The sequence below is a fragment of the Trachypithecus francoisi genome, unplaced genomic scaffold, assembly GCF_009764315.1.
Source record: "Trachypithecus francoisi isolate TF-2019V2 unplaced genomic scaffold, Tfra_2.0 Lachesis_group17, whole genome shotgun sequence".
Taxonomy (NCBI): domain Eukaryota; kingdom Metazoa; phylum Chordata; class Mammalia; order Primates; family Cercopithecidae; genus Trachypithecus; species Trachypithecus francoisi.
Genome location: NW_022681462.1, coordinates 38,257,573 through 38,269,839, shown reverse-complemented (window position 1 = coordinate 38,269,839; position 12,267 = coordinate 38,257,573). Strand labels below are relative to the sequence as shown.

The 12,267-nt window shown below is 40.2% G+C and overlaps 1 protein-coding gene across 1 annotated transcript in view; it reads right to left on the bottom strand.

The window, feature by feature from the left end:
- RMND5A (required for meiotic nuclear division 5 homolog A) overlaps positions 1-12,267 on the bottom strand; it is a 75,139-nt gene that overhangs the window by 5,681 nt on the left and 57,191 nt on the right. The window contains exons 5-8 of the mRNA XM_033175377.1: positions 7,447-7,613; positions 6,306-6,471; positions 2,227-2,329; positions 612-766 (exon numbers count right to left, since the gene is read on the bottom strand). Coding sequence (XP_033031268.1) covers positions 612-766; positions 2,227-2,329; positions 6,306-6,471; positions 7,447-7,613 — 591 coding nt within the window. The remainder of the gene's footprint in view (positions 1-611; positions 767-2,226; positions 2,330-6,305; positions 6,472-7,446; positions 7,614-12,267) is intronic.

Genomic DNA, 12,267 nt, shown 5'->3' with positions numbered 1-12,267 from the left:
GGCCCGCCACCACACCCGGCTAATTTTTTGTTTTTGTATTTTTAGTAGAGACGGGATTTCAGCGTGTTAGCCAGGATGGTCTCGATCTCCTGACCTCATGATCCGCCTGCCTCAGCCTCCCACAGTGCTGGGATTACAGGCATGAGCCACCATGCCCGTCGCCTTCACTTAGCACTGTTTAGAGAAACAAATGTTCATCAACAGGGAACTGGCTACCCCATCATATTTCTATACACTAGAATATACTGGAGCTTTAACAAAAAAATAATGAGGGCTGTTTCTGCAGCATAGAGAAAGATCTCCAAGACACATCACTAAGTGAAAACAGCAAAGTATAGAACATTTTTTAGTATGTAACTCCATTTGTATAAAAAAGGGGAAAATCTATCACCTACCCCAAAAGTTAAAGACATGCTTATAAATCTAATCACCAAATCCACAGATAAATTAAAAATACTCAAATCAGATACCACCCACTTTGCCAAATGAGTAGTTAAGAAATTTATTTAGTTCTAAATCTAGCTACATTTTTTTAATCCTCATCACTTCTTATCCTCCTACCAAGTTCCAAAACAAAATTTACTTGCTAACATTTTTTAAAAGACACTTACTTGCTACCATTAAACATTTTATTCAGGGCATCTCTTGATATAATATGACCACAGACCAATTTCATGGGTGGATTGTTATCTGTCGTTTGCTGACGAAGAATGGGGCAGGCAAATATAGAGTGATACCAGCACTTTTTACCAAGGTCCACTTCAATCTGTTAGAAAAAAAAAGTAAAAAAGCTGAAGCCATATTTCACAAAATCATCCACATGGTAATACATACTGTGCAGCAAAGAACATTGATCAGATCTATTCACCTGAATGTAACTTTCTATAGCACTCTTCTAACTCAGATGAACAGTCTTAGTGATTCAAAGTGATAACTTAGCCTTCAAGATTATTTTCAAGAAAGCTGACAAAGTGTAAAAACAAGTCTGACAAAAAACAATGACCAGATCACCACCTCTAATGGGCAGATCACCACCTCTAACGGCTTTACTGGCTTGACACACAGTCTTTAGGTGAATTCAGATTTCAGTCTGCTCTTAGTGCATGTCAGAGATGCTTACAACATAAACGGGAAACTGCCAGATGCCAGGCACCTGCCTCCACAAAACAAGTGAAGGCTCAAGTTCTTTTCACTTGTTCAAGTTAGTGGCAGGGGAGCAGGAGTGCTGCTTGTGTCCTGACCACACTCAGGACCAGGACTGCACCTGTGCCTTTAATCAGAAAACATCTTTGAGAAGCTGGGGCAACCAACTGACAGGGTTACCCGCTGGAAGAACAAGGTAACTGCAAATAAACCTGTGTACAGGTGTGGTATAAAAGGGGCAAAAAACTAAATGCGTATGTTAGCTTTTCAGGGTCTGTGACACAATCATGACAGGAATGACAATTCCAGCCCAGAGTCTTAGTGCCTGTCAGAGACCTGGTGGAAACACACATACAACGACCTTCGCTACTCCACATCATAAGTGCACCATGGCAGTCACAATCTGAGTGCCTACCATGTGTCCCATCTCGTTCTAAGCATGCTTATGTTATCTACAGCCTTCAGCAGCCCCATAAAGAGAAAGCTGGTCCTTGTCTTAAGAGATGAATATGCTACTGCTTAGAGAAGTTCTAGAGTTGGCAAGTGATTGTGCTGATGTTTAAAACCATGGTCCTTTCTAGGAGAGCAGCAGAAATACAGTACTAGAGGCCCACTGATGACTGCAGGTGTTACACGGACGACCTTTAAGAGCTCTGTACTTATTCTGTTGGCATTAGGAAAATGTAACCAGCACAAACCCATGATCTTATTGACAGCAATAGTTAAGACAAAAGTAAATCCAATTAACTTTCCTTTTGTATTAGAAAAACAATCACAGGAGTGGTCTGTGAACTGCACTGCAGAACACACTGCATGCTACTGCATCTATAACTCTCACCACTTCTGATGTTTCCCTTCCCCAGCTTTCAAAGGCACTTCAAGTCAAAATTGTAATACTCCTCCTCCAAGGTCCCCAAAAGGTACTAGGCTCCTCATTTGTATTGTTTAATCTTTTATATATCTATAAAAGAACTCCTGTCGAATGGCTACAATAATGTTTCCTGGTTAAAAGGTGAACATTTAAAGATGTCATATTCTTCTAAAGGCAGTAAAAGTAAATAGCCAACAGAAAATGGAACTCACAGGTAATTCATCTTTCTGGTTCCAAACTCCAGTACACTGCCTCTGTTCTATCACGGCTTTGATGTTAATTAAAGCTGGCAGTGCCACACAACCTGCTGAGAAACTGGGAGAGCAGAAGAGGAAACGTCAGTGCCAGGCCAGGTGTCAGGCCGCTTGGTCCAAGGAGACATCAATTTCTCCAGACTCTGTGTACCGCAGACCCTGGCCCCTGGACGGGGTGAGAGCCTTCTGTTCTGCTAAAAGTAAATCTAGCCATTTGCACTAGAAGAAAAATAACTTGTTTTCCCTCCCCTTCTTCCCCAGGCCCACTGGTATATTTCCTGAAGTTATTGAAAACCAATCCCAGTTAAAAAACAAAACAAAAAATGAAACTCTAAATTTACTAAATAAACCTCACCAATATGCGGGTAAATGCAGTTAAAGAATGCAAATGTTTAAAAAAAAAAACTCATTTGCTAGGGTAATTTAACTTTAGCTTACTTCCTCAGAAAATAGAAAAAGTTTTAAAACATGCATTTTAAAAAAGAAAGCAGCTTTGGAGAACCAATTAATTCAAATGAAGAGCAGGAATTAAGAACTACTACTCTTCCAAATACAGTAGTTGTAGTATCTGAGTTTGAAGGAAAAAGAGATGTTCTTGCACTTCATTCAGCAATACAAAAGACATAACTTTCTTTCCTATTCCCTTCCTTACAGACCATATACCACCATACTTATTTTTCTTACAAAATGTGCTCCAAGGTATATGCTAATTAGAATAATGATACTCAAAATGTGGTCTGCAGATGGTGCTGATTTATATACCATTTTCAGTCCATAGGAAAGAAGTACAGAATTGAGAATAAGGTTTTTAGAGAATTTCATAACAGTAGATGGTGCTGGCTCACTCCTGTAATTGTAGCACTTTGGGAGGCCAAGGTGGGAGGATTACTTGAGTCCAGGAGTTCGAGACCAGTCTGGGAAACATAGTGAGATCCCCGTCTCTACAAAATATATAAAAATTAGCCATTAGCCAGGTATGGCAGCATGTGCCTAGAGTCCCAGCTACTGAACAGGCTGAGGTGGGAAGACGCCAGGAGGTTGAGGCTGCAGTGAGCCATGATGGTGCCACTGCACTCCAGCCTGGGTAACAGAATGAGACCCTGTTTCAAAAAATAAAACATAATTTCATAATAATCTTACATTAATGCCAAAAAAGGTTTTATATTGCACAAAACAAAATAGCAAAAAAAAAAAAAAAGTTTAATGGGCTCAGCTTATCAGTCAAATGACATGTTTGCTCCTGAAACATTTTTTTGCACAGTTCCTTTTATCCCCAGATCACCCCTGTCCAGGGTAGAAGCACTCATTTCTCAGATGTGGAAGTGTTGGCAGCCAACTCTCAGCTGTGTCTGTCTCTTCAGGACTATCCTCAGTTGAAAAGAGTCATCTGACCAGAGTCATATCCAGCAAGTTGCTCCATGTGAGGGTACAAAAGCCCAGCCCTGTAGGCCCAATTTGGGACAACTCCACAGGCCCATAGCAGCTCCAGAGTTCCTCAGGAATGGGAGAGACCTTGCTGCCACTCTAACACAGTCCAACTTTCCTCTCTGCCCAATCCTGCTGTTTTCATTCTCCCACAGGTGCTGATGTCAATAAACTTTCTGCATGTACATTCCCACTTCAGAGTCTTCCTCAGAGAAACTGACGGCAACAATGCCTCACATTATAGCTAATTGCATCTGTCTGCTCCTGTGCTAGGATGGAGAACCTTGTGGAATACACCTTATTCATCTTATATCCAACACAGTGCCCACAGTGCCTCGCACATAGCAAATATACAAAACATTTGTGGAATTAAATGAACAGAAGAGTTAAAAAAGTTATTTTCTTAAAACAGATTCTTAAAATGTTTTGGTTTCAGGACCCCTTTATATGCTTAAATATTAAGGATCTCAAAGAGCTTTTCTTTTTGTGGGTCTTTAATGCATTAGAAATTAAAATGAGAAACATAAAAGTTGCGATTAGTCCATGTAAAAATAAAATACCATGCCATTATTAAAGACAACATTCTTGTAAAAAAAAAAAACCTACAGTTTCCAAAACAAAATTATATTTGTGAGAAGAGTGGCACTGTTCCACACTTTTACAAATCTCCTGAATGCCTACCTTGACAGATAACAGCTGGATTATTATAGCTTACTCTGCATTACATCTATTGTGGTATGTTCTTCTGGTTGAGATAAATGAAAAAAAAACCTTGCTTCACACATATGTGTAGCACTACTTTGATCGCTTTGGATCACTGTAGAAACTGCTCCTCAATACCACACCAAAACTGACTTTTCAGTTTTGACCAAAACAGGTAGTTGTTTTCTAAAGGTTGGTTGCAGAGCAAAATCTGAAACTTTACCATTAAACTTTTTGTACCCTGCTACATTAAAATCCATTTGTCTGTCTTGTACTTTGAATGACTCTTTTACTCATGCATGCTTTTGTAGGATAATACTTAAGACCTTTCAAATGTGACAGGCTTGTTTCATTCACTTAAAAAAATGGCTGGGTGATATGGCACACAACTGTAGTCCCAGCTACTCAGGAGCCTGAGGCAGGAGAATCACTTGAGCCCAGGAGTTGGAGTCCAACTTGAACAACACAGCAAAACTCTGTCTCTGAAAAATTTAAGAAAAAAGATTAAAAAAAAAAAAAAAAAGACTGCCAAAAACCTGAGTGTGGGTAACTATGTTAATGATTCTTTCAAGTAAAACCTATTCCATGGCTGGTGTGGTAGCTCACACCTGTAATCCCAGCACCTTGGGAGGCCGAGGCGGTGGATCGCCTGAGGTCAGGAATTCGAGACCAGCCTGGCCAACATGATGAAACCTCGTCTCTACTAAAAATACAAAAATTAGCTGGGCATGGTGGCAGGAGCCTGTAATCCCAGCTACTCCAGAGACTGAGGCAGGACAATCGCTTGAACCCAAGAGGTGGAGGCTGCAGTGAACTAAGACTGCACCACTGCACTCCAGCCAGGGGACTCCATCTCAAAAAAAACAAACAAAAGAAAAAAAACAAAAAACAAACAAAAAAAGTATTCCATGAAAAAAAGTGACCAGCTAGCTTATAACTCAAAAAACAACATGTTTTTTCTCAAGACAATTACCATACTTTGACAAGAAACTGAAGTGCTTTATGTGGATTTCCTATTTTGTCAAATTACTAAGATGATGTGTACCGAAAGGTCAAGATGTAATAAAACTAATAATTTTAATGTTTCATCAAGAACATCCGTTTTTTAAAAAGTTTTTTGGAGAAATGGAGTTTAGCTGTGTTGCCCAGGTGGGTTTCTAATTCCTGGCCTCAAGAGGTTCCCCCACCTCAGCCTCCCAAAGTGCTGGAATTACAGATGTGAGCCACCACACCAGGTCAAGAATATTCTTTATTATTATTATTTTTTAATTGAGACACAGTCTCGCACTGTTGCACGGGCTGGCACGCAATAGCGCAATCTCGGCTCACAGCAACCTCCGCCTCCTGGGTTCAAGCAATTCTTCTGCCTTGGTCTCCCAACTAGCTGGGATTAAAGGCACCTACCACCACGTCCGGCTAATTTTTTGTGTTTTTAGTAGGGGTTTCACTATATTGGTCAGGCTGGTCTTGAACTCCTGACCTCGTGATCTGCCCTCCTTGGCCTCCCAAAATGCTGGGATTATAGGTGTGGTTAAGTAAAACTAGCATTTCTTAAACTGCAAGGGTGTGGTGGTGAGGAATCCAGCAAGTATCTGTGGAATTTGTACCACCGCCCCGACTTGTGTCAAGGCTCTAGCAGTTTAGTCCACCACTGTTTCTGGACCATCTGTACTAATGTCAATACAGTGGAAAAGGCTCTCAGGATCCTGTGAGGTTCACACACCACACTTTCAAAACTGCTTCTCTAAAACAGTGTCACTGCCAATTGTGATATCTTTTGAAATACCAATTGCATTCTTCTTCAGACAGACAAAAATTATTTTGGTTTTAAACATCAAGAACCAAACAAGTTAAGGGGAGGTGACTAATGCAGTGCATACTTCAATAACAGACAGGGCCAGTTTCCATACCTGACACTGAGAGGGGACTCCACGGAGAGCCCCAGGAGGGCACAAGCATCCCGTGTAAAGATGTCACAGATATCAGCCCACTGGTTTGCATCAAGTAGGTGAACATATGGTGAGTTCTCAATCCCTTGTCTCAGGTACACAAGGCTTCCCATCAAAACCTGAATGTCTAAAAAAAGTACCAGCAAGAAAGCATTAGTTTGGTTGCAGTAATAAGCTGCAAAAAGCAAGAATACCCCCACCCATCCTGATATAGCCTAAAATAATGTATTAACAGGTCTTTAAAATTCTGGTCCTTAAGCTTGGTTTCTTCCTTCATCCTAAATTAAACAGCATGGAGAGAAAAGGAAAGGAGTGAAAATACTGAACTTATAATTTAAATTCTTATATACAGCATAGTATAATTACCATTATCTACAGGAGTAACAATTATGTCATCACATTATCTCTGATTGCAGAGTTTATGTATTCCTACACAGATATGTGGGGTTAACATTTGCTGCCTTGGCTCTCTGACACTTTGTTGTGGCAAAACAAGCAGCACACAGCCAGGTTGGGGTGGATGAGAGTAAGTGCACACCTTGCTCTTTCTCAGATCTCCTCTCAGTTTAATATGGAATTCCAAAATCTGCAACATCTCTGACTTCTAAGAGGCTTTAATATTTTTGTTTTTGTTCTAGAGCCAGTCAGAGCTTTTCCTGTGATTATCAACCACAACTGTTTACTGGCAAACATGTATTAGCTCTAGTTAAGAACCGTTAAGTTGGGCTGGGCGCGGCGACTCACGCCTGTAATCACAGCACTTTGGGAGGCCGAGGCGGGTGGATCATGAGGTCAGGAGATCCAGACCATCCTGGCTGACACGGTGAAACCCCATCTCTACTAAAAATATAAAAAATTAGCCAGGCATGGTGGCGGGCACCTATACTCCCAGCTACTCGGGAGGATGAGGCAGGAGAATGGCATGAACACTGGAGGTGGAACTTGCAGTGAGCTGAGATCGCACCACTGCACTCCAGCCTCCGGGACAGAGCGAGACTGCGTCTCAAAAACAAAAAACAAAACAAACCAACAAGAACCGTTAAGTTATAGTGGTGGCTATAGCCCTGTTTCAAACATTAATAATATCTGACTCCAGACTCACCTTTTTGATGATTTAGGGCAAATGGCTGAAAATTTTTAGCATACTGTAATGCCTCTCGCTGATTTGTGGTTCCACCCATTAACAAGCTAATAAAGTACAGTCTGTGTAGCTTAAATTCCAAGGAGCTGTTTTGAGCTATAAGCATTTCCCGGTTTGATACTGCCCACCTAAAGAAAAGGCAAAAAAAACTTTAAGAATAATCAAAAGTATAAGCAATGTGTCTTAAAAACTATTTGAAACCCAGTAAAACAAAAAAGGGGCTTGGTCTGCCATCTTGTGGAAGTCTATGGTAACATCAATCCCCAGGGCCCAGACTTTTGTCAGGAAAGTAACCACCAATAACTACACCTGCAGAGACCCTTCAGCCAGTGAAAGAAAAAAGCATTAAGGTAGATGACAATCACTAGAATGACTCTGATGTGTCACATGATGCAACTGAACTTGCACAGGACCACACTTTGAAGTGGTGTCAGCCATGAGATTCACAATTAGATTGCCTAGATCCACTGCCCTTTTCCTGTAAAACTGGCCTGATATATACAAGCATGAATCAAAGATCCTGAAAGGCAACTATACTTTTAAACTTTCAATAGTTCCAAGATTTTGTGCTATTCACTTTGGGATTAAAAACAGTAAATACCGTTATTTCCCCCCAAGGTGCTTTCAGTCTGATCAGGAAGATAAAGCTAGACAAATATCATATAGTAAATCTTACTGTGCAAAATGATTTGTACAAACACAGTTCTAGTAAGGGAAAAAACAAGATTCTATTTTAACTGAGCCAAAAATACAACACCTCAGGCTTCTACAGAACAAACAGTTGGAATAATCAATCTTGAACTGGTACTACCAGGTCAGGTGAGGGCAAAGGCAGGAAAGTATATAGTTAGCTGTTAAAATCAAATTTTGCGATAAGGGAATAAGGAAACATTACTTTATTTCTCTAAATATATTAACATATAGAAGCTGTTAGCATTATATTATTTAATTTGACCATCAGTTAAGACAAATACTCTCCACTTAACCCAATTCACCAAAGACCACTGGAATCTGAACTGTGTAAGAATATAAAACCTGAGTAACTCCACCAACTACAAGAGTAAAACCTTTCAAGTTATTTATAATGAATTTGCTGATTGGGATTGGACTTCACAGAGCTGCACTTTTACTGGGTCCTAACCTTCCCAGAAAGGGCTGCACATGCATATAAACATTCGAATTAACTTGCTGATGTATTCACATCTTACAGTCAAATCATGACGCTTCTCTGACTTCAAAGTCAGTGACTTTTTAAAATATTAATCATCTGGATCTTGGAAATACTTACCTAAATTTGTAAGCCTTGGTTCCTTGCCTGGCACTAAAATGGTGCAGTCAAGTGGTAACACCAAGTGAGGTAAACCTGCTGACAATAAGGTACTTTTTTTTTTTGAGACAGGGTCTCACTCTGTCACCCAGGCTGCAGTGCAGTAGTGTAATCCCGGCTCACTACAGCCTCAGCCTCTCGGGTTCAAGTGATCCTCCTACCTCAGTCTCTGAAGTAGCTAGGACCACAGGTGCATGCTGCCATTCCTGGCTAATTTTTTAAAAATATGTTTTTGTAAACATTATGTTGCCCAGGCTGTGTTTGAACTCCTGGGCTCAAGTGATCCTACTGCCTCAGCTTCCCAAAGTGCTGCAGTTACAGGTGTGAGCCTGGCCAACCAGCAAAGTACTTCTGGCAGTGGTCTTTTGTGAATGCCCTACATCAATCAACAGTACCAACAGCACTGTGCTTTTTGCAGTCTCTAGGCTCCCAGTCTCTAAGCCTGCCAGGCACCTTATGGATTTCCAGTTCCAAGCAGTGCATTTAAATTAAATCACTTTCCAAAAGTTTATACACCCCTTCACTCATAAAAGCATAAGTATGTTTTCCTATTAGCAAATAAGGAAAGGCAGTAAGATTTTTCTTTTTTCTGTTTCTGATATGGGGTGTATGTGTAAGGGCTTGTAAAGTCAAAAGACTAGAGCTATTTAATAGAGTAACTACAAATTTTAATTTTAAAAAAGTCAATAGTAAAAAGGAAAAGTTCATAGACACTGGTGCGGTCTCAGCTCAATACTGCAATCTCTGCCTCCCAGGCTCAAGCGATTCTCTCACCTCAGCCTCCCAAGTAGCTGGCACCACAGGCGCACGCCACTGTACCCAGCTAATTTTTTGTAATTTTTTGTAGAGACAAGGTTTCACCATGTTGCCCAGGCTGGTCTCGAACTCCTGGGCTCAAGCAATCCTCCCGCCTTGTCCTACCAAAGTGCTGGGATCACAGGTGTGAGCCACTGTGAACAGCTTGAAAGTGTGATATACACAAATGTGATGAGATACAGACATACACTTTTTTTTTTTTTTTTTTTTGAGACAGAGTTTCACTCTGTTGCCCAGGCTGGAGTGCAGCGGCACGATCTCAGCTCACTGCAACCTTTGCCTCCCAGGTTCAAGCCATTCTCCTGCCTCAGCCTCCCGAATAGGTGGGACTACAAGCATGCACCACTGCACCCAGCTAATTTTTGCATTTTTAGTAGAGACAGAGTCTCACCATGTTGGCTAGGCTGGTCTCAAACTCCTGGCCTCAGGTGATCCACCCACCTCGGCCTCCCAAAGTGCTGGGATTACATGCATGAGCCACCGCATCCAGCCAAAAGTGTGATATATTTTTAAAAGTAACTTTTAGACACCAGAATGTTTAACAGTAATGACTCTGGGATTTCAAGTATTATTTATCAACTGCTACACCATGGGCTGTGACTAATCGGAACAAGGCACCAACTCTTAGATCAGCACCAGGGGTCTGAAACAACCAGGAAGACACACCAATCAATTCCAGCTGAACAGCACTGATAACAGTCTATACTGTCCTATATTTTTCCAGGTTTTCTGTAATGAACATATATTAATTTTATACTTTAAAAGGTAATAACTTTTTAAGCTAATGTAAAAGTAAAATGTCTTAACTTCCTTTTAACGAACAGGCCTATAGAGTAATTATAAATTACTTTTCCTGAAAGTTATGAATTATCAATTTTAGCTTTATAAGCTAGAAACACCTGTACTCCACTTAACCTGGAGAGGCATTTATTTAGACAAATATAATTTTTAATGTACTACTTAAATTTATGTTTGCAGAGTTTCAAATTTTGCTATAAACAAGGCTATGAAATAAGAAAAAAACTAGCATTGCTTAATTCCTCCCCTTTCCTTGCCAAGAAATATTTAGAAAAGTAAGTAGATACCTTTACAAAAAGGAACTGGGAGGGAGAAGACAACACAAAACCCAAACTCATACATACAACACAAGATTTCACATTTCTTAAAAGTCGTATTTCTTTTCATCCTATTCGTTTTGAAACAATGTACTGTCCTCATTTAACCTCTTAATATTATATTAAAACTAAATTATACAAGGCAAGGGACTTCCAAGCTTCTCCCTCCCTGGCAAAATGTCATTTTCTAAACTAAGGATGAGACACCCCATTTTTTTTTAAATTTTATTTATTTATTTATTTAATTAATTAATTAATTTATTTATTTATTATACTTTAAGTTCTAGGGTACATGTGCATAACGTGCAGGTTTGTTACATATGTATACTTATGCCATGTTGGTGTGCTGCACCCATCAACTCGTCAGCACCCATCAGTTCATCATTTATATCATGTATACCTCCCCAATGCAATCCCCCCCTCCCCCCTCCCCATGATAGGCCCCAGTGTGTGATGTTCCCCTTCCCGAGTCCAAGTGATCTCATTGTTCAGTTCCCACCTATGAGTGAGAACATGCGGTGTTTGGTTTTCTCTTCTTGTGATAGTTTGCTAAGAATGATGGTTTCCAGCTGCATCCATGTCCCTACAAAGGATGCAAACTCATCCTTTTTGATGGCTGCATAGTATTCCATGGTGTATATGTGCCACATTTTCTTAATCCAGTCTGTCACAGATGGACATTTGGGTTGATTCCAAGTCTTTGCTATTGTGAATAATGCCGCAATAAACATACGTGTGCATGGAGACACTCCATTTTTAACTCTCCCAAACATTTAAGCACACGTAAGCAATTAAGGTGAAATCCTCACCTGACATGATAGGACCTCTCTCTTATACCTCCAGGACTGTACCCAGAAACCCACATTTTATTTTGTTGACCTCAATTCCCTGGCCACAGTTAAGTGGCCGAATAAGCATAGGTTTTATTCAAAGTCACTTTCCACAGCTGCCTCCTAATAAGAAAGTGAATCTATTTTTAACTCTGTTCACTATTCTTCACTATTCTATGCCTTTTGCTAAGCTCTGGTATCAAGAGTTGCCTTCTGTGATGATCGTTAACATCTGCCTTAACGAACCATTGAAATCTGAGTACAAATTTCACAGCAGCATTCTTACTCACAATAACATCTTCCTCAGAAAGCTTAACATAGTCAATTCACAATTTCTGAACATGCCAAAAAAAAAAAAAAAGCATCTTTTACTGGCAGTGAAGTTCTTCAATATCCTTGTAATTACCATCTTCTTTCAATAAGGCAACTATTATCAATTTGGCCCGAATAGTAGCCAAACTGGGACACACACACACAGACACACAGACACACACACACACACACACCCCTTTTCTCTCTCAATCCAAAGTAGAAGTAAATGTTCCATCTAAACCACAAGCATCTTGCTATTCGTGACAGGGCTTTTCCAATATGCTTTGTACCATTAGCTTCCTGTAGGCTTAGGTCTTGCCCTAGCTTCGTCTTGCTGTTGTCCTTTTCAAATCTTTCTAATCACATTCAATTTCACTTCTAA